The 23,465-nt window shown below is 41.6% G+C and overlaps 1 protein-coding gene across 10 annotated transcripts in view; it reads right to left on the reverse strand.

Annotated features, from left to right (window-relative positions):
- Prdm2 (PR/SET domain 2) overlaps positions 1-23,465 on the reverse strand; it is a 128,906-nt gene that overhangs the window by 102,910 nt on the left and 2,531 nt on the right. For 5 of the 10 annotated variants that reach the window (XM_074081303.1, XM_020187991.2, XM_074081298.1 and 2 more), the window contains exon 2: positions 12,446-12,519. The exons of 4 other annotated variants lie outside the window; for them this stretch is intronic. In XM_074081303.1, the coding sequence (XP_073937404.1) occupies positions 12,446-12,454 (9 nt within the window). In that variant the 5' untranslated portion in view covers positions 12,455-12,519. Of the gene's footprint in view, positions 1-12,445; positions 12,520-18,984; positions 19,004-23,465 lie in introns of those variants that run through there. One more of the 10 variants, XM_074081297.1, reaches the window with a different exon arrangement.

The following is a 23,465-nucleotide window of genomic DNA, read 5'->3' on the forward strand; positions in this document are numbered from 1 at the left end:
AAGCTTTTTTCCAGTGAGGGAAAGGTATTCAGCCGGTAGCTGGTATCCTTGGGAACATAATGATTATTTTACAACACTGAGCTAAGCCACATTAACAAATGTTGGCAGAGTTCTAGTCCCGGGAGCACTGCCACTTAGTACCTCAGACAGAGTTTTCTTCCCTTTCTCTCTGTGACCCTGGGCTCAGCCTTGGCCCCACTTCCCCTGCCGAGGAGCATTGCCCTTGACAAGATGCTGTGCTGCTGGCCTGGACTGCCGCCTCCTCACATGCTGCCACACTATTACCAGTGACGACTGAGTACGTACCACAAAAGACGTACAGCAAAGGCACTGTGCTAACCATCTCACATGCATGACACTGTCCCAAACAGCCCAAGAGGAGATCCTACCAGCACCTTACCCCACACCCTCCACACAGAAGACAAAAACTGAAGCTGGGGCAGTGACTGAAGGGGCTCACAATATGAACCTGAACCCTTGTCCGTTTGACTCTAGCTCATAACCACTGCAGGGTTGGGTCCAAGACTCACTGGAATTGTGAGAATCTCTGCCCGAGGACTCCAGCCTTTCAGGGAAGTGTCAACAGGACATGGCACCTAGGACAGGAATGGCCATCCCCCAGAGGAAACGTGTAACTTGAGGACAACATGGGAGGCTGAAACCTCTCAAAGTCCTGTGAATATAAAGGACCACAGCAGAGTCCCTAAGAATCAGGTACTCATACAACCATGTCACCGACTGACTTGGAAGAGTTGCAGGAGAAAAGCATCATCTTAGGACTCTACTTACCTGTTTCAGGTCAACCTATGATTTTTTTTTTTTTGGTCTCTTTTTGAGATAGGGTCTCACTATGTATCCCGGACTGGCCTGAAACTTAATGTAGCTAACACTGGCTTTGAACCCTTTTTTTTTAGTGGGAACTGAGGTTTGAACTGAGGGCCTCATGCTTGCTAGGCAGGCGCTCTACCACTTGAGCCACTCCACCAGCCCCTTATTTGTGTTGGATATTTTCAAGATAGGGTCTTGAACTATTTGCTCAAGGCTGACTTCAAACCATGATCTTCCTGATCTCTGCCTCCTGAGCAGCTAGGTTTACAGGCAAGAACCATCAGTGCCTGGCTTGGCCTAGAACTCTTGATCCCCCTGCCTCAGCCTCCCTCCAAGTGCTGGAATTACAGGTGTGTGCCACCACCACACCTGGCCTCAACCCATGACTTTCAAGGTAAGTTCATTTTCCTAGGAGAATAAAGCCCTTTTCTGCTTACTACAGTATTCTTCACATGACAACAGGTCTCAAATAAAACAAGGGGCCTCAATTCACTGCCACTCACTCTAGATGCCGGCTGGACATGGACCTTCTCTCTCACCTGTCCAGCTGCTGGAATCTACACAGCAATGGCTCTGGTTGCAAACAATCTAGAACATTCTTAGCAAATCAAGGATCCCCTAGCAAAAGACAACAAGCCTGTGGAGTGGCTTGCCTAACGGAGCCACCCTCTCGTTTTCCTGACCGTCCTTTCATAGTTCCTAATTTTTAATAATTATCCGTGCAATTGTTTGTTTAGTGGGTACCTCCCCCATGTAGTAAAGACAGACAACCTCGCTCACACATGGCGATATGTGGGTTCATTTCCTCAAGGTCAAGCAGACTTGAAATGTCTGCTGTCACTCACAAACTTGAATGAGCACCTGATGCTCTGTTTTTGGAAAAGGGAGGGATAGACAGGGTCATCTTTCAGGAAGCATTTATTTCACATGGACCTGAGTTTCTTGAATTTGCAGTATGTCTTCTTTCGGGTTGATACAGTTGTCCCTCAGTACTGGGGAAGAACTGGTTCCGGGCCTCCCTCCCCCACCTATATGGAATCAAAGTCCAGGGATGCTCACTGTATAAATGGCACAGTGTGCATATGGCCTGCACACACTCGCCCACATAACAATTACTTATAATACTTGATAGAATGCAAATGCTATGTGAGTAGATGTTATACTGCGTTGCTTGGGAACAATGACAAGAAGTCTGTACATGTTCAGTACAGGGAAAAGGGTTTGTCTTGAGTTTTTTTTTTTAATATTTTCAATCTAGACTCAGTTGAATCCATAAGCACAAACCATATATGCATATGGACAGCTATTCAAAAATCCCTTCATAGAAAACATGGTTTGCTCTCCATTCTAAACAAGCAATTTTAGTGAGATTCCATTTCAACAAATAAGCCTGGCATGGTGGTGTACATCTGTAATCCCAACTACACAGGAGGCATGGGTATGAGACCGTGATCCAAGATCATCCCTGGGCAGAAACATGAGATTTTATCTGAAAAATAACTAAAGCAAAACAGGGCTGGCTCAAAAAAGTGTGTGTCAAGTGGTTAAGTGCCTGCCTAACAAGCTCAAACTGAGTTCAAACTCCAGGACTACCAAAAAATAAAAATTAAAAATCTTAAAAAAATTATCTTTTCCCCTACACACTCATAAACTGGGGTTACATACATACATACACCAACATACCTGGTTTATTGCTGAGATAAGAGTCTTGCTAACCTTTTGCCTTGGCTGGCTTGAACCACGAGCCTGCAAATCTCCTCCTGATCTCTGCCTCCTGGGTAGCTGAGATTACAGACATGAGCTACCATGCCCAGACTGAGTGCTTTTTTCTATATATATCCTAATAGTACTTGATATATTTCCATTCTTTGAGCAGGGTCATCTTCATTCTTATGCCAAAACAAACACAATTTGATCCTGGAATTCTCAGCCATATTGATCTTATCTAAAAGAAACTGCAATGTCTACTCAATTTTAATGTATTAACATATTTCTGAGTCTCATGTTAGCCCCAACAATGTATCTCTGGTGAGGAACAGACAAAATGCAATACACATGCAATGCCTGATGCTCGGAGAAAACTCCAGCACAGAAGAGGACACAGTGATGCTCAGGACCCAGAGCAGAAAGGCAAGTGTGTGACAGGGTGGTGGGGGACTTGCCAGGAAAAGGCAGCAGCGAGAACCAGCCCTGGTTAGGAGGAAACCAGTGCTCAGAGAGCCTCTGGGCAGAGAGAGTGATGTTGTACCCAGAGAAGAAGTGAGAGAGGCAGCTGGGGTGAGGCTGAGGAAACACAAGGTTGCATCTGTTCAGAGTGAGAGACACAGGCACCCAGCCAGAGAGCAGGAGGCAAGTCAGCAGGAGCTGTGCTCCCTGTTTCCCATCTGTCCTTTCTGCACCTATGTGAGGGCACCTTACTGTTTCAAGGGTTTTTAATACTGATGCTGTGATAAAAACTGGAGAAGTTACAATGTAGGCCTCCATGAGGACTCATTTTTCAGGGCTCTATGAAGCAGTCTCCAAGTGTGTATCAATGCTCAGATCTGAACACTGAGTACTAAATTTAACATGCAAGATTTAAGTTAACTTAATAAGTTAGTTAGTAACTATTAATTGATTTCCTTAATCTGACTTTCTAACTTCCCACTACCTCACACTAATTGAAACTCAATATTCCCTCCCATCTCCAACTAAAGGTCACAAGCCCCCTCCTTCATTGGGTCATCTTTAATCATTAAAATACTGCTGCCTGCTCCAAGCAGCCCTCCCTCTTGGGGAACCTCTGCTCCCACTACAGAGATGTTGGTTCTCTATGTCTGTCTTTCTGCACTTTGCCTTGTCCCTGGATGACCTCCCCATGCTGGGCAGGTAGGGCACTCAGGCAATATAACATTCACTCCTTCCTCTGGGCCAAGATCTGTGCTAAGCACTTTATAGAGTCCCTCCATCTAATCATCACAACAATAATAATCACAGCAAACACTGGCAGAGCCTGTCAGACACTAAGGCAAGCACTGTGTTGCTTCGGTACTCTTCACCACTTGCTGTGGGTGCCTTCACAGGTTCCACTTCACAGAGGACACAGAAGCTTGCCCATCACCACAGCCATCAACAGGCAGAGCTTGGTAATTCCAACCCCCAGTCAGGCTTCAGGGTTTAGCCTCTCAGTCACCAGGCCACAGATCAGCCCCAAAGAGTCACATTCCTAAGCTTCATAGTTTCAAAATAGTAGAGTCAAGTAAAATCCACATTTAAAACTCCAGAGTCCACATATTACGATCCACCCACCCAGGGCCAGGGATGCCCTGGGAAGATCAAAATGTCACCTGCCTTGTTCACCCTCAGGTGTGAAGAATAGCATTTTCTGAAGGCTATGGGGCATGATGACATCATTCTGACAGCTGACGAAATATGTCATTGCTTAATTTTTTATTTTAAATTCTTCAGATTTGTGAATAAAGCCTGTAGTGTAAAACTGTTGAACCAGCAAATTACTTTCCTGGTTTGGATATTGCATCCATACAGATGCATGAGTGAAGAAAGGGGGTTCACTAACCCCTGCAGAAGAACAGGCATAACAGACTAGAACTGGAGAAACTGCAGTAAATGCATAAATTTATCAAGAGCTCCAGCAGGGAAGGGGGCAGAGAGCAGAAGAGTTCCCTTCCTCTACTATTAAACCCCTAGGAGGAGGGCTGAGACCCTGGCTAGGCAGAGGTGCAGCAAAGAGGCTAATCTGCATTTGTACTGAAGGCCTGAGCCCTACCCAGGGGATACCTAGGTCTCCCAGAAGCCAGTCCCCACCACCCTGCGCTGGCACTTGAGAGATGGTCATCAAAGGCAGAAAACCATAGAGCTGCAGCCTTTCAAGTAAGATGGGTTTGTTTAGTCTACCTATGGTCTTATTCACAGAAAATTCTATTGGAAGAAATCTCAGAAAAATTCCCATTTTACTCTTAAAGTTCCTCCTTGGCCTCTCTCTGCAGTATGGAACTCCAGGCCCAGTCACCTGGTCTCTCTGTTCCCTTCACAAACAAGGTCCTCTTCAATTCTGGCTGTCACAAGTCAGGCTTTTGGCTGCTAACAACAAATTGGTCCTCCTGGCCCTCAATTCTTCCAGTGGTCAATATCTTCTACATCTTTCCAGGACAAGTTCAAATCTCAGCTTCTCTGTGAAGACGTTCTAAACAACTCGTCATGACTGTTCCTTTTCTGACTTCCTGTATGGTCAATTTTATGCCATTAAGCATGTTCTCAGGAGCCATGGGAGGGACTGTCCACAGCACAGTTGGTTAGGAGGCTTCTATAACAGCAAGCAAGAGGTGTGTGGGTGTGAGTTAAGCAGGAACATCAGAAGACATTTTACATGCTGGCTGAAAACACTACACTGCCAGCTTACACAGTGCTCCTTTATGCCAGGCACAGCCCACGTGCTTTTCCTTTACTCCTTTACTAGGGACTAGAACCACAGGACTACCCTACTTAACTGATAAAAAGCTGAGACCCAGAAGCAAGGTGACCTGCCCTAGGTCACATGTGGAGCAGCAGTCAGAACCGAAGGCAGGGCGTGAGCCAAAGACTGCAAAGGGAAGAGAGGCAAGTCCAAATGGTCCCATGCCTCGTCTACCACGGTATTAATATGCTAACGTAAACTGTAAGCCATCTTGCCACAAAGTCCATCCAGTTATTTAAGGAAATGCTATACAAGGTTGTTTCACTTTTTTTTTTCAAATACCAGAAAAAAATCTAATACTTTCAGAAAGGCAATGTCCCAGGTTTGGTAAAAACTGCTAATTTATCCAGTAGAATTACATGCTTCAAAATGAGCTTTAAGTGCCATCATTATCCAGGACGCTAAGTTCTTCAACTTTACATTTATTAATGGAGATTTAAATCACAATGGCTAGGAAGCACCTTACTTGGAAGTCTTTTTTGTAAAAAGTCTGAAAAACTGAATCCATACTTAGAAAAATACATATATACTATATAATTATCATATGCTAAAGAGCAAAGTGGTATCAATTTTTTACACCAGAGGGGGAAGGGGCCAAGCATGATGGTATATACCATGCTATAATCCCAGCTACTTGTGAGGTATACACAGGAAAACCCAAGTTCAAGACCAGCCCAGGTAAAAAGGGGATGAGACCCTATGTGAAAAACAAACTAAAGGAAAAAGGGCTAGGGCTAGTTAGCACAAGGCCCTGATACAAACCCAGTAACACCTCCCACACTGAAAAAAAAAAACAAGAGAAGGAAGCTGGGTGCAAGCCTATAATTACAAGTTTGAGGCCAGCATGGGCTACATAGCAACTCTAGGCAGGCAGGTAAAAGGAGAAAAAGAGAAAGGGAGGGAAGGAGGAGGGAGGGAGGATGAGAGGAAGGGATGATGGAGAGGAGGGAGGAAGGAAAGGAGGAAGGAAAGGAGGAAGGAAAGGGAGGGAGGGGAAAAGGAAAGCAGGAAAGAAAGGACAGAGATAATAAAAATAAAAGAAAGCCAACCCAGGGCTCACCTTTACAATTAGATTTACCAACAGACTTATCTAGATGGTCAGATGGTCTCCCCAAAAATATTTCCTGCAAAAGGACTGAGCTATGGATGTAGGCAACAACCTGGATGAATCTCAACAGCAGTGTGCTGACCAGCAGAAGGCAAACACAAAAGAAAGAACTTGTACTGTGAGATTCTGTTTCTGTGACACTCAAGAATAGGCTGAAACAATGTATGGGGACAGAAAGCTGACTGTGGTTGTCTAGGGTGGTGGTGGAGGACTAAAAGGCAAAAGGAACTTCTGAGGTAAAAGAAAGGTCCTGTAACCTGACGATGTGGTAATTATATGAGGGCACTCATTTGTCAGACACTGTACACTTTGTACCAATTACACCTCAAGGTTGATTTTGAACTAGGTAAGGATATAACATCTAAACATTCATCTTTAAATCATGTTTAAATGAACTCTTAGGGCACTAAGAAAATAGTTTAAAGGACAAAAAGACCAATATAATAGAAAAAATTTTTTTAATTAAGATATATTTTTTAACCCAACTCAAACATTCCCTACTCAGAACCCTCTAAACCCCATCTCTACTGAAGTCTGCTCTGGTCCTCACAAGGCCCACACAGCTGACCCCACACCTCTTTGCCACTCACTCGTTCCTCCCTGGCTCCATGTGGCCTCACCAAAGCCCCCTCTCTACACCCCACAATTGTACTGCATTTGGTAAAGTAACTCCACAGTCAAGCACAGGACTGGTACTGGCTGCTGTCACACAAGCTGCATGCTCCATCATACATGGGCAACATGTGGTAATGTTTTGTTTTTCAAAAATATATGGATAAGCAAGTTTTACTGGCATTTTATAAAAATAATATAGAAAGTATTATATAAAATAATACTTCTAGAAATAAGCAACACCTTTTATTCTCTTCACCCAGACAGTGATCAGATACTATGTCAATTTTAATCTACTCTAGCTTTATCCTCAAAGATTGGTCAAAACTAACACTAGAAGACTGAGAACAGTAGGTAATACAGGAAATTCGATTCAATAGTATTTAATATTAAGAAAACTCTGTGGTACATCCATGAAAGATATAGATCACTGCCACAACAGGTTGGCAGTAATCACCACAGTCACAAGCAAAAGACATCCAAAAATCACAGGGGGATTAAAATGCTCAAAAATTCTAGGATCAACTCTGTTTAGACTTACAAACCAGACTCTAAGGTTCAAGACAGCCAGCTCTGCAGAGTGAGACCCTGTCTCCACAGCGCCTTGGAAAAGAATAGCAGTCAAATCAATTCTAAACGTATGAACGTACCTTCTCCCTCCTTCCAACAGCTGGTGGTCCAGTAAGAAAAAACTGTTCTTAAATACCATGTAGCTCTCAACAATGAGCAAGCCCGTTACCACTCTCTTACCCCTTCAGCCCAGGCTCCACTGTACAGGAAAGTGACAGTCTACATTGGAAATCAGAGGACACCCCTGTCTGCCACTTCCCAACTGTACTTACAATAAAATACAAACGCCTTCTTATGGTCCTTCAGGCCCTATAATCCTGGCCCTTGCCTCTTACACCAATGTCATTTTATTCCAGAGTCCCCAACGGGGCCAAACTCCAGTTCCTGGCTCACCCAGGAACCAAGTTCATTCCCACCACAGGACCTTCCCCACTTAATGTGTCACTGCCTAGAATTTTCTTTCCTCATATCTTGGTATATCTGGTTCCTGGCTATCACCTGGGACTTGGTTCTACAATCAGTCACCTTGTCAGACAGCCTTCTGTGCCCATGTCATCACCCCACAACACCACCCTTACTACAGGACCTTGCAAAGCATCATTACTTTCACACACTGTGGAAAATCACCTCGCCACCCTCTCTGAGTGTATAAACGGAAGAGCTCGCTGATCTGGTGCACTGCAGTGTCCCAACATGCTGGGAGGCAGTCTGCGCAGGAGAACAAACAAGCAGGCAGAGAAGCCGAGACAAGGAAAGTGTGTATGGCTCCTCATGATGGTTGGGGCTGGATCTGTAGCACAGAGAGACTAAAAGCGTCTCTGGTTAGCTCACTAGTATAAACCCAGTCTGGAAGGCTAAAGCGCTTTGCTACTGGTTAACAGCAGTAACCAAGATTACTGGTCAGGACGCAGAGATGCTGGAATCACATACCATGATACTGACAGAAAACTCCAAATATTAGTTAACAATTTGGTCTGTGTGTAACTTGGTAAATGAGTACTCAAGACCTCGTGCATCATCATGGCTGTCCTGGAACATCACAGCTCTGCCACCAGGCAGGAGAGGAATGGCCTGATGCCACGCCCCCTCCTGAATTTTAAGTTAGACAAGCCAGCATAACTGAGGCCAATTAATCTCCTTACTGAGATAAAGCCTCCGTCATCCTTGGTTGTTGAGTGACTACAACAGCAGAACCCCCTACCAATTCACACTGGACATGTAGCAAAAACACGAAATGAACTACTGCTGCGCTGTCACTGACATTTTAGAATTGCTCATTACCTCAAAATAACATAGCTTAATTCTGACTGACATAGCTGTATAACATGTTGACCAAGAACCTGGACTTTGGAATCTGATAAGCCTGAGTTGCTTGGGTGTTTTATTTTTAAATTAGGGCCTTGCACTTGTTAGGCAGGTACTCTACCACTCAAGCCATGTCTCCAGTTCTTTTTGCTTTAGTTAGTTTTCAGAAAGGGTCTTGCACTTCTACCTGGGCAGCCTTGGCTGCAGTCCTCTTACCTACCCTTCCCACGTAGGTGGGATTACACACATGTGGCTCCATGGTCAGCCTGCTCTTTGAGACAGGGTTCTTGTTAACTTTTTTTGCCTGTGCTGGCCTTGAACTGAGATCCTCCCATTTCCATCTCCCAAGTACCTGAGATTATGAGCCACCACACCCAGCCCAGGCTGAGTTTGTTTAAAGACGTCAGCGTTCTTCAATTTACTGTTGTAATGACCATAAGCAAGCCTCTCTGGGCCTTAAAATCATTATTACAAAATGAAACTTATATTATATCTGTGCTTCATTAGTGCTTACAAAGACTGAGTTAATAAGAGGATGTATAGCCAGGTGCCAGTGGCTCACGCCTATAATCCTAGCTACTCAGGAGGCAGAGATAAAGAGGATCGAGGTTCGAAGCCAGCCTGAGCAAATAGTACTCAAAACCCTATCTCGAAAATACCCAACTCAAAAAAAGGCTGGTGAAGTGGCTCAAGTGGTAGAGTGCCTGCTTAGCAAGCACAAAGCCAAGTTCAAAACCCCAGGGCCACCAAAAAATAAAAGAATAAAAGAATGTATACATTATGCTTACCAGAGTGCTTGGAGTGTTGGCTAAGCACTCAATGGATGCATAGCAAATGGTATTAAGTTCTAGCATCTCTACCCTAAGCTACCATATAAGCTTGTTTGTATTATGTGGCTAAATAAACCTAGGAAAACAGAAGAACATCTCAGAAGTGTAGTTCGACTTAACATTTTTGATGGTTTTGTTGTGATATAACCCCACAGAAAGTTGAGGAACATCTGCTGGGTGGGGATGTTAATGACTGAATAAGGATAGCTATGATCTGAAAATGGAGAGAACAGAAAACTGGGGCAGGGGGAGAGGTAGGAGCCATTGCTCCTTCTGCCTACCAACCTAGCATGGGTTCAGTGAGAAGGAACAAGGCTCACATGCAAAGCAAACTGGGCTCCACATATTGAAGATAAGACAGGCACAAGAGAGGTAAGCAGCGGAATGGAGTGGAAAAGAAGAAGACAAATAACACAAGCTCTGGGCGCTCTGTGGCTCTGGGCTCACAGGGAGAAAGCCTGGTGAGCCACCTCAACAGGAAGGACTTGGGACAAACCAACATGGCAGGACACCTCAGCATGCCACTTCAACAGTCAGCACTTAGAATACTGGCAGGTGTTGGACCCTTCTGTTCTTCCAAAGGAATTGCTTGCAAACAACATGGTACGCCCATGCCTATAAGTCTTTAGTCCCTGAACCCTAACTGGCACTAGGAACATGTGAAAAAAAAAGATTCAGAGCCACTCTTCTGGACAGCACACCATCATGACACAGATCTGACAGCCAAACTCCACCACAGCAATGCAAGTCAGTTCTTAGAGAGCAGACTCCAACTGTAGAATGACCATCAAGATTTTAATTACAAGTCAACCTTGTTCCAGTTCAAACTTGTTTAATATCTGAATTTTGGGTAAAGTTTTTGAAGTTTTTAATGCATTTATTGCACACTTTCATGGGCTTTAAAATGAGAGTGATAAATTTCAGAGCAAAAGTCATAAGCTATCCTGAGTAAGTCTTAAATATCATAGAGACAATTCTGGAAGACACTGATAAGATTTTTCTGCCATGACATAATAATCAGTTCTAAACAGCGTGTAACTAATATTCTTCCAATAATGAAATATAACTGAAAATTTTAGTTACAAAAAGTACACAATTTCTATAATCTGAATAAAACTTTCATTACTACCAGACCTTTTAAATTGCACCCAAACCAGAAATGTGCTAACCATTAGAAAGGTAAGAGGACACTTTTCATTGATATTTAGCACTGGGCATCAAAGGCAACCCTCTGCAGACCTGATATTAAAACTTGTCAAAAGGAAAATGAAATTGTAAAAGAGCCAAGAAAAGAAGTGGCTATTCCTATAAGTCTTCTGAATAGCATGCAGACTCTTTTTTAAACATAAGTTAATTTGCTATAAATGGAATATTAAAGCAAAACTGTGATGCATCAAAACAATCTAAACACACTAGAAATATTACTAGCCCAACAGGGTATAAGAATTAAGGCACAAATAAGCCTCAAGTAAATGATGGCTGAACGGCGTGAAATACAAGGAGCAAAGTCAACATTTAGGTGCCACGCTGGAAGCAATTCATGATTCTAACCCAGAACCAAGGCTCCAATAACAACAATCCCCAGGCAGTTAAAAAGCCAGCTCCTTTTGGTAACCAGATTCACATTAAGAATCAGCCTTAAAATAGGAAAATAAATGAAACCTATGACATCTATGCATATAACTCTGATGGACCAAGACTGAAAATCATTCTGTTCTCTCTTCACCCCCGCTCCATTTCAAAATAATTTGCCTTCAAAAGCATGTCAGTAAATCTCCAAGTTTTGAAATAAGAGAAACCATGTGTTCCATGTGGTGGCCAGATTCACTTTTTATGATGCATAGTCCTCTTCATTAAAATAAACATATTTCTGATAAAGTAAGTAATGAAAAGAAATCAAAAGAATTCATTCCAAAAACTTCACGTCTCTCAAAACAACATAGGACTGAATTTATTAAGCCTCCCCACCTAATGAAACTGCACTTGTGATTTCTAGTTAGAAGCACCTGTAAATGACGAAAGGTTGTATACTGTGATACAAAATATTTCAAGTATGAGAGTTTTAAGCTAAGGACTAAAAAATATCACACAATTCACATTTTTTTGTCCTTCAGATTTCTTTAAAAGTGTGTTTATGAAGACTTTTAAGAGACAATGTTTCTGACACTCATAAATTTCTATAACTGCACATGAAATGATACAGAAACCAGAATGTATGAAATTCACCTGATTCTCCTTACGAGAACACCCTTGAAGTCACAGAAATATCATTGGCAGAGTAGTTTAATCTCCAGGTAATCCCACACCCTCCTATAAACATTTCAAAAATCTGCCCTCTTTATTCTATGAGAAGAATTTTCAAGGACAAAAATACTTAAGTTTGTGTTTGATCATTGCAGTCTCCAAAATTAACTTTCAATCTTCCCTTTTCAATCAGTGGAAAATTATAAAATAAAACATGCTAAAATGAAAGCTTAGTAAGTTTCACAGCAAAGAAAGACAAAAACCTCACACTGGGGGGAAGGAGGGGGACAAAAAAAAGAAAGTCTGAACTAAAACCCCTAAGAATGATCCTCTACACACAAGCACACACTATGAAGGCAACAAACTCATAAATGGTGTTAAGAAACAAAAACAAAACTAGGAGAGGAATGAATATGTGTGTTGTGATTTTTTTAAATCAGAGCTGGGCTAACATCTAAGTCATGAATTTGTATAAATTTTTATTTTGAAACTCACCTGATTCATTTTCAATTCCTGTTGTGTTCTGTAAAGATACACACAACAAAGAAACTTCTTTGATTACATGAGCCCTAAAAAGAAAAACAGACAATTGTAACATGTACCTGCCTACAAATGAACAGTGATTTCAGACCACATACAGAAGTGCAGTTTGCTCAAAGGGCTAACAACCATGCCAGGCCAGCTTCCATCTGTGCCGATGGCATCCTCCTCAGGTTTACTCTCAGAGGAGAATGTGCTTCCTACTAACCCTATCTAGGCTGCATCGTACTCCATAACCGAAAGCAGACATCAGAATGACACCGAATTTCTGCATTCAATATGGAGTGGAATTTCATCACTCCTAGAAGAAATAAATTAGCTTTGTTTTAGTCAGGACACAAAGCATTGGGGAGAAACTCCTGTGACGCAAGAGTCCCTTTGCTTTCAGTACTGTGCTGGAGTGCAAGCACAATTCTACCCCATTCCCTTACTCTGTTCTTCAAGTTCACAAAGTAGAAAGGCAGATTTACTAACACTGACCATGGGCAATTCTCTTTGAGGAAAAGAAGGAAAAACATGCAGTAAAAAGCAAATGTTTTAATAAAAAGAAGATTGGAAAGAGCTGCAATTATTCCTGGTGTAACATATTCACAGCACAGCAGGAGGACATGATGACACAATCTTTTCTTGTAAGCACACATGCCGCCCCTTCTACAGACCATACATATATAGCAGTGGTCCTGTAAGACGCTTGCCTCATGAGGTCACAGCTGTCTTAGCAACATCTTATAACCACTGTATGATGTTCACACAGTGACACAAAATCGCCTGATGACACATTTCTCAGAACACAGACTGTCCTTAAGCTATGCACGACTGCATTCATTTCTAAATAATAATCTATGCAGATGGCCTTTTTGTACAGTGCATGCATTGAGTCACTTGATGTCATTCATAATGTATGACAATCATGCCGCTTTACATATAATTTCCATTATAATGTTCTACATGTTTCCAGGATGCACACACGCGCGCACACACACACACACACACACACACACACAATCATAAAGTATAATTCTATCTCTTCATGCTCTTGCTTGAAATAACTTCTCTCCTTCCTTGACCCACAAGACAGTGCCACACTGTAACTTTCTGATCCAATTGTTAGTAAACTAAAGAACATGTCATTTAACAGCATTCCTCACTGTAGAAAAACATATTACCTCCCCACTGTCACAAAGGACAATGCTCTGACATTTGTCATTTTACCCCAGTTTCTGCAATAAGTTGATTTTTTTTTTCTTAAGCTACTGCACCACAGTCACCTGATCACCATTAGCAAGCAAAAGCACTATATCTGAATTAGGGCTTGCTCATCTGAACTATTTTTATTTTTAATAAGCCTGGGGAATGCATCCCACGACACTACATCTTTCAGAGAGGTTGGTGCTAACCAAGCCAATGTAAACTCTTACACATAAGTGCTCAGTAAATCAAGTGGCAAGATAACTGAAGGGCAACCCATGACATCCATTCCTTAATATCGAGCACCTTTCTCACAAATAGTTAACACATCCTTCCTTTCTAAACATCACACACTGAACACAACTGATCCTGGTGTATGAGACTTGAGATTGTTAACACAATATAAATACATATTTGAGTATAAAATGGTGATCAGGTGACACCTCATGCCCCACAGTGTCACTTGTGCTCTTACTAAGCTTTCTAAGTAAGTTTATGAATTACCTAGAAAACCCCTACTTTATGAACAAGAGGAGCTGTCTTGGAGGAACACATAAATAAAAACATGCAGTAAAATGCAAACATTTTCATGAGAGATGTTTCATTTTCCTTGCTGTCTTTTCCCTCTCACGAGACTCATTGGTGTCACCACCACAACTATTAGGGATGAAGCTTCTTCCAAGGACCAGCAAGCACCGCGCTGCCCTCACGCAATTAGCTCAGCAATCTTCGCCAGTATGCGTACTAGCATCCTCAAGTAACTAGACACAGAATCGAGCAGGCTAACAAAACTTGGCCAAGGTCCCACGATTCTGGTTTCTGCTGTCACTTCTTAATTGTTTCACTGTTGTCTGACTTTCTGTTTTCACAGGAGGAGGTGCTGTATTTTAACAGCTTTGCTGAAATATTCATCTATCATATAACTGACTCATTTGAAATACACAATTCAAGAGCACTTACCACATTCACAACCATCACTACAATCAATTCTTGGGCATTTCCATCAGTACAAAAGGAAAGCTTATACACACTGGCAGTGATCAACACTTTCACTCACCCCTCAATACTAGACAGCTACTGATCTACTTGCTGCTCTACAGACCTGCCAATTCTGGACATTTCATACAGCCAAAGGTCACAATGACAATTTATATTAGAGATATTGATAGGCAACACTTCATAGAATAGAGTCAGCACTCCCTCACTCCCCTGCTACTTCTGCCACCCCTTGAGCACCTACTATGTGTCGGGCACTGTTCTCTAGGGCAGGGAGCCCACAATGAGCGAATGTACAAAATATGTACATTCAGCTTGTCTCTGACTTCCCACACTATCTGCTCCCTCTTTGTCCAAATACAAATGCACCACATGATCCTAACACCTTTTCTGTTTATTTTTGGCAGCACTGAGGTTTGAACTCAGGACCCTCACGCTTGCTAAGCAGGCATTGTTGCCACTTCAGTCACTCCATAAGCCCTTTTTAAAGATGGGTTTTTCACTCACAAACTATTTCCCCAGGCTGGCTTCCAACTGCAATCCTCTGGATCTCTACCTCCTGAATAGCTAGGATACAGTCTTGATCCACCACACCCAGCCCTAACACCTTCTTTTGAAGGTTCACCATGTACCTGTATGTGGAAGACCCTCCCTGTCACTTGTAATTCTAGTTGCTAAAAACCAGACCCTCATTTTTTCTCTCTTCCTCCTGACTCTCAATATGGTCAAATTACATATCTAAAATATTTGCAAAAACTCCAAATCTGATACTGACTTCTCAACAAACAAAAAAAGAGGAGTGGAACTTTGGGCAGAGTTGCAGCGGACAGTTATGTTGTGGACTGGACTGCAACTTGCCTTGTGTGAGACTGTCCCTTTCAGGATGGGTATTTAGCACTGCCCAATGTCCCAGTCACTTTCACACACATTCCCAGACACACTCCCACAGAGACCCTCTGAACTGTAGGAAGCACATGACTAGTTGCCCACAGGATGGTAAGTTTTACAGCAACTACAGACCCCAAGGTTTTACAGCAACTGAGGAGCCCAAAGGCTGGTTTAAGATTCCTCCAGCACTGCTTAAAACCCCTATGCCTGAAGAAGCACAACCATCCTTTTTAACTTTTAAGAGCAGTGTTGACGTGGACAGCCCTGCTTTTACATACCCACTAAATTAATGTGCGGTATCTCACGGTCAAAATTTTATCAAATGTGAGAAATTTAACGACCAATCTTATCAGTACAGAGGCAGAGAGGAATCTTTTCATGCCTATCAATGAAACTTTAGCCACTCTATCAGTTTTTTTGAGGCACTGGGGATAGAACTCAGGGCACCACTCGAGCCACAGCCCCAGCACTTTGCTTTGAGTTTGTTTTTCAGACAGGGTCGTGTGCTAACTTTGCCTGAGCCAGCGTTGGACCACAATCCTCCCACCTCTGCTTGCCAAGCACCCAAGATTACAGACATATGCCACCATGCCTGGCCCGAATGCTTTTTGTAATGCAAAAAAATTTTAAGTGGCCAGGCACCAGTGGCTCACGCCTGTAATCTAGCTACTCAGGAGGCAGAGATCAGGAGAATCGAAGTTCGAAGTCAGTCTGCGCAAATAGTTCATGAGACCCTATCTCGAAAAAACCCTTCACAAAAAATAGCTGGTGGAGTGGCTCAAGGTGTAAGCCCTGAGTTCAAGCCCCAGTATGGAAAAAAACAAAAAAAATTAAATGCGTCTGGTTTTCTAATGGTAGATATTGAAAATCTTAGAAACAAAAGAAATACATTAGAGCCGAAAAAGTACATTCGACAGATAAACAAGTTTCAAGCCTGTGAATTCCTATTACCAACTATAACTTACTTATAGCATACCCTCTCAGAAAAATAAGAGCTTGATCTCTATCTTATATTTCTAAGACCTTAATAATATGTATGTATTCAACTTTCGAAGATACTCCTTTCAAATTCTAGAACAAAGCATCCTTTCCCAATGCTCAGCTTGTTAACACCATGAAGGTGTGGCTGTACCAAATACAATAATTAGGATCTTTTCTCGAATGCTGGTCCTTTAAGGTGCCAAGACCATCTGAGCAATCATCTAGCATGGAGGTCAGAGACCAGACAACCTAGAGACAAGCAAACACCCTACCCTGGCCACTCAGCATCCTCTGCAATAAAGCAGATTAATCTAAAGACAGACACAAACCAGCACTGACGAACATATAACACGGGTTAAACTGTCTTCGTGTACCTTTGAGACTTACACATTTTACAAAGCTATAAGAAAGGCAAGAAAAAGCAAAAGCAAATTCTTAAAGTTCGGGGGAAAGGAGAAGAACTGAGAAAAACACTTAATAATATTCAATTTGATCTACACACACACCTGCGAGTTACTGATTTTACTATTATTCTTTAAGATCAGTTTAGATCATTTGTGGCTATTTGGAAAACACTGAAATTAAATTCACAGTAACTGCTTTTTCTTAACTTACAAAAATGTCCATTTTGTAACATCAAGAATCAGAAGACATCATGTAACTTTTAAGACTTAAAAGCTTACAGACAAAGAAAAGAACAAAATATAAGAAAGGGACAAGTATGATTGTATTAAATTTAAAAGACCAACACTACAGTGAAGACACGGACTAGATACAAGAAAAAGGTTTTAAAGTGCCAGTATGTGAAAGAAGTCCCACAAAGTTTCTGGTCAACATAAGAAAAATATTCTTTGTTATTTATTTATCATATTGTCATACTGGAGGTCCATTGTGACATTCACGAAAGTGCTTATAATATATCATTTTTTAATTCATCCCCTCTATCAATTCTACTTTATCCCCCTCCCCCATTCCTGGAATACTTTCAACAGTCTCATTTTTCCATTTTCATATGTGAGTATATAGTATTTCTACCACATTCACCTTCCTACACCCTTTCCTTATATCCTCCCCCTTCCCACTGTACCAACCCCCAGACAGGACCTGCTTTACCATCCTGTTCTCTATTTTTGAAAAAAGACATTGTTTGTTTGTTTAAGATAGCTATACAGGGAGTTTCATTGTGCTATTTCTATGTATATATGTATTATAACCCAAATTGGTTCATCCCTTTCATTTTTCTCCTTTCTACCTTAGTCCCCTTCTTATGATTTCAACAGGTTTAAAAATTCTATATTAATTCTTGTACAGAAAGTACATCAACCATATTCACCTTCTTAACTTCCTTCTTTTACCCTCCCGTCCCATTAGTGACCTCCTCTTATCGTGATCTGTTTTTCATAATATTGCTTGTATTTGTATTGTGTCTATTTCCACATATTAGAGAAAACATGAGGCCTTTGTGTTTCTGAGCCTGGCTTACTTCACTTAACATGATGTCCTCCAATTGTATCCACTTCCTTTGCACCCTAAAAAAAAATATTTTAAGTCTAATCGCTACTTAAAGTAGTTTCAAGGCAAACAGACATCACTATAGCAAATACAGAGAAGAGTGAGCATTCAGGTGAGTAGGTTCACCATGTTAACAACTGACTCTAACAAACTCCCATCAAGATTCCTGCAATCCAGAAAAGTAAAATAAAAATACTGGAACCATGCCAACTTCTCAGAAGTACTTTTTAGTAATTTACAAACACTATTAATGTATTAATTGTCATAGAAAACTACCATCAATAATTCCTACCAAAAGAGGGACTCAACAAGCTATAACATGTAAACCCTACGTTTCAATATGAAAATGGAGTGCTTGCTTCTGTTACATTAATCAAAAGCACAAACACTGAATCTGCTCAGGAATTTGCTAAATGAAAAAAATCACTCATTTACATTTCTTAAATGATTTCACAAGAGTAATAGCCTAGTTTCATGCTGAAAAAACACAGCCTGAATTCTCCTTTGAAAAGGCAGGCTATGAGAGCTCAGTGGTAGGGAGCAAGATTGACTAGCATGCACAAAAGCCTGGGTGCAATCTTCAGCACCACCAGAGAGAGAAGAGAGAGAGAGAGAAGGAAAGGGAAGGAGAAGGGGAGAAGGGGAGAGGAGGGGAAGGAAAGAAAAAAGTAATTGCAGACTAGATTAGCACTTTAGATAAAGTAGATTAGCACTTTAGATAAACTCAAGCAAGGAATCAAACCCAAAACATCTCATTTCTAATAGAGAGATTGCGTTAGTGTGGAAAGAGGGAAGAGACAGGAAGATGGGGCAAATGCTGACTCACAGGGTGTGACTGTTTGAAACTGCTTGTCCCTCACCCCCTAAGATGATTTCCAAAAGCCAAAGACAGTGATAACAAAGTAGATCACGGAGAGGAGCTGCTCTACCTAAAAACTATGTGAAGACACACAGGATGTTCACGAACACACCAGTCATATTCTCCACTTCTGAAGATGGGCTTCCTCACTGTGGCCTGAGTACCTGAATGAGCAGACAAACATGGAAGTGGCGTCAGGTGGGTTTGCTCCAGGTAGGAGGAAATGATGTTCACATCAGTTCCCTGAAACAGAATGGAAAGGGGGGAGGGTCTGCTGTGCCCAGGGGCTTCAGAGCTGCAAAGGACAAAGTGGGACTGATGAGTAAAATATGTAAGTTACAGAGCTGTTCTGAGAGCAAAAACCCTCCCTCAGGCTCCAGGGCCTTAAAGCAATTAAACACCATCACCCGCATATTCAAATGTCAAACAAGAGACCAGCTGACACCTAGGAAAGTACCAGAAATCCGAATTCAGACTGCATTGTGTGTGTGTATGGGGGGGGGGGGCATCAGAAAAGCTCATCCTTCATTTAAAAAAAAAAAAAGGAAATTTTTAAAAAATTGTTCCTGGGCTGGGGATGCAGTTCAGTGGTAGAACAAGGTCCTAGGCGCTAACTGCAAAAAAAAAAAAGACTGCTCCTAGCACCCACGAATAGAGCTAAGTTTTGAAATAAAAGTTTGGCAACTGAAGATTATTTATCATTTACCTGGCTCACGTTGCAGACCTCTACTAATATTCTCTCTTCTTATTAAATGTATACACACTGAACATGGAATTTATTACATCACAAACCTCTAGCTTTCTACAATAATTCTAACTCCCTAACTTAAAAACTTAGCTCTCTGAAGAAGTTAAAATATACTATCGTACCTCTCACTGTAACAGTTAGGTTTTCCTCCCCATGGCATGAAAAAAATGTCAGTTTTTCTGGATGAAGTAACTCTATCCCATCAAAATACCCATGAATTAAAAAGCTAATTTCCTTCCCTTATTTTCAAGAGTAATTGCCAAGAATTACACATGTGAAAGTCACCACGAAAAGGCAGGACGGGCAGGAATCCTAGTGCATTCAGTTCAGTCCTGTTCTCTGAAGAAAAAAGTCCCTGAAGATCAAGGTTACCACAACTCCCACCACTCCCAGCTAAAGCACAACCTAACCAACTGTTTGCTGTATATTCTGATAAACAGTACTAAAGTAAAGTTTCAATAAAAAGGATACTTTTCTGATATTTTCTCTATGCTAAAAACATGGGTTATCATAAAAGGAAAATTAAGAATTTCAGTTCTTTATAAACTTCTCAAATGGCAAGCTTCAAACAAAATTTCTAAAGCAAGGACTTGGAAGTGGGGGTAAGGATAGAGATTCAGAAGTCTTCAATTCCCAAGGGGATTGCCAAGGGGAAGAAAGACCAGAGAGGAGAGTACAAGATGCAGGATTTGACCTTGTGGGAGGCATGAAAGGGACTAGAAAAACAGTCACCTCCTCCACTATGTCCACAGAGAACACGCTATAAGGTCAAAAAGCCTAAGTACTTAACAGAGAACTTAGGTTTCCAACAACTGAGCCATGTTATCTTTGTAGACATTCTGTATTAGAGAAATAGCTAAGAAAAATGTTATTAATATTTTCAAAATCATGAACTTGCTTGCATATTCTTTACCTGTTCATCTTGAAACATCCCTGTGAAAAAGAGAAGGGTTGCCCCACTGTAGAAACAAGAAGAGGTACGAAAGGTAGAGTGACCCACCACACACCCCCCATGCATGTAGCTCTGTAATCAATGTCATTCTAGGATAGGGCTCACTGAATGATGACAGGGTTGCACTCCTATAGCACTTACCTCCAAAACAGGTAAAGTGACCTGCTCCTGGTCATCTAACCAGTGAGTACAGAGGATCATAATTAACAATCGAAAGTCAGCTGGCGGCATGGATCAGGCCTTAAGAATGCTTGCCTAGCAAGGCCAAGGCCCTCAGTTCAAACCCCAGCCCCACCACAAAGGAAAAATCTACATTTACTTCAAGAGCCTTCCTTTTGAATATTCCCACTCACAGATGTACCTTAAAACCAGGACCTTGAGAAGTATATCAAAGTCCCTAAAATAACCCTCAGAGTGAGGAACACCATGAATGTCACACAGAACACGATGAATTTATATCGTCTTAATAAGGTCTTAGGACACATACAGGATTCATACTGAAGTATATACAATTTTGGTGAATCCCACAATTCTTTTCAAATTTTGATAGCATCTTTTAAATTATTTGCAAGAACTACAGAATTATCCCTCCAAGTGTTTAACAGTCTTAGAAAAACCACAGGTAAGCACATACAAAATGTGTGGGTTTTACCAATTTCCAGACTAGCTGCATACTGTGATCAAACGAACAGTTGCACTTAGCTTTACATATTTCAGACACACTGTGCCAAGAAGTAATTCAGCTCTTTCAGAACAAAACCTAACATATGATTTACTGCAAGAGCTATGAAACATTCTTTTCTCCAAAACGGCTGGAAAACATCTAAGTGCTCTGTGAGACCGCCTTTATTGTACATTCCAAAGGACTAATAAATGAAAACACACTACAGTCATGAACCATGACTGTAAGAATAAATACAATGGACTGAGAAAAATACTGCAAGCCTATTTCACTCCAAATGAATCCCTTTTACTACATACAATAACTCTTAATTCTCAATTCAGGGAGGCGGGGTAGGGAATGGAAGGAATTGTCTTTAAGAAGAATATTGATGACACATGCATTCATCCAAAAGCGATCATCCAGATATTCTGGAATTCAGGAAAAATCCCTCATCACCACTGGCAGCTCTGACAGTAGACCTCTTTTTGCATGTTTTGCATTTTTGCAGAATGCATCTACCACTGCATTCTGACTAAAGATTACTTACTCCATAGCAAAATTCAATCTAAATTATCTATACTTAGATTACAAATAAAGATTTGGGGACTTTTGTTTTCTTCCTCCAGGGAAAGGTGCATGAATGATGACATGTTTCCCATGCAGATCAATTAGCTATCTTTAAATTATAATGTGCAGTAAGTTAAAGTTAAGGAAGCAGGTCAAAAGTAAACCTCCTTTCCTCAGGCCAAATTTACCATTTCTGTGAATTTCTGTAACCCCAAACTGGTTGTTTTAAAAAGAAAAGGAAATTTTAGAAAAACTAGTTTGGCTTCTATCCTCAATCCTTCAAGGGATTGCTTCACCAAGTCTCATTTTCTAGAAGAAAAGAGACAGTTATTTCTGTGCTGTTCAGCATAATGGACCACATGCTTAAATTATTCACCATACATCAACTCTATGCAAATTTATTTAAATTTTGTAATAATTTAATCTGCATACTGGGAGTGTTGGTCCCATGTCATGAAAGCTATAATCTCCAGGATACCACACATGCTTTATCTCTTGCCATGAAAGGCGGCCATTGCAAAACTGCTGGCCGTGGTCCTTCCAGGCACAAAACTAAAACCTGGACGGGGTTTGGACAGAAGAGGAAGCCTAGTCCTGGCTTTCAAGGAAAAACCACAGCACCCCTTCTTACAGTTCTTTGAGATTCCCTAACCTGCGCCAAGGGTTCCCCCATTCAGTCAGTCAAGCCATCTTCTAATGCAGCCACTGGAAATCACTCAATTTTGCCCCCTAAAGGGCATCTGGCCACGTCTGGAGGCTTCACTGCTTGTCTCAACTGCGGTGGGTGAGTGCCAACGGGAGGGAAGCTGCTAAACATTCTACGATGTTCAAGACAGCCCCCCACATACAACCAAGACTAAACCAACCCAAACGGTGACAGTGGAAAAACCCTGCTTTAACAGAATCTGAGTATTTCTGGCCCCACTAACGGAGCCCCCTGCTTTCAGCCGCTCTGCTCTACAAAGATGACTTTTACAGCTCTAGCTAGAAACGTCTACCTTCAAAAGGAGAGAGCCAGAACAGGACACCAAGTCTCTGAATAAGTGCTGTAAGGGGTGAATGAATGCAGAGCAGCCCACGGACCATAAAGCACGGGGCGCACACAAGTTGGAGCCTTGACTGGCAGGTAATGTCCCCGCCACCGGGAAACTCCCTGCAGCTGCCCATTCCCATTGAGTGTGACAACTTCCTCCTCACTGTCTACCCACTTCTCTTCCACTCCCCACTACGGAGTTTTCTAGTGGAAGCCCACAGTTTTAGGGGGTTTTATGGATGTTTTTTTCTACATAGGTATTAAAAATAGCATCAGAAGTCATGAAAATAGTGAATAACCTAAGGTGCTTTCCATTCTGGAAACTGATTTAGCAGGACCTAAAAGGTTTGTAAAGCGGTTCCTTTGGAACTTGAAGAGAGATAAGCAGCTTACAGAACAGTCCCATGAATAAATAAGCATCAAAAGAAAATTCATGCAGATATCTGAATAGAACTGTACAGATCACACCTGAGAAAAGACAGGGAGATGAAGCCATTACTGCTTAGAACTGTATCTGAAAAAAAATGTGTATTCAGAGATTAAAAGCAGAATTTATTACACATATTTTACAAGATTGTAGAACTTCT

The sequence above is a fragment of the Castor canadensis genome, chromosome 7, assembly GCF_047511655.1.
Source record: "Castor canadensis chromosome 7, mCasCan1.hap1v2, whole genome shotgun sequence".
NCBI lineage: Eukaryota > Metazoa > Chordata > Mammalia > Rodentia > Castoridae > Castor > Castor canadensis.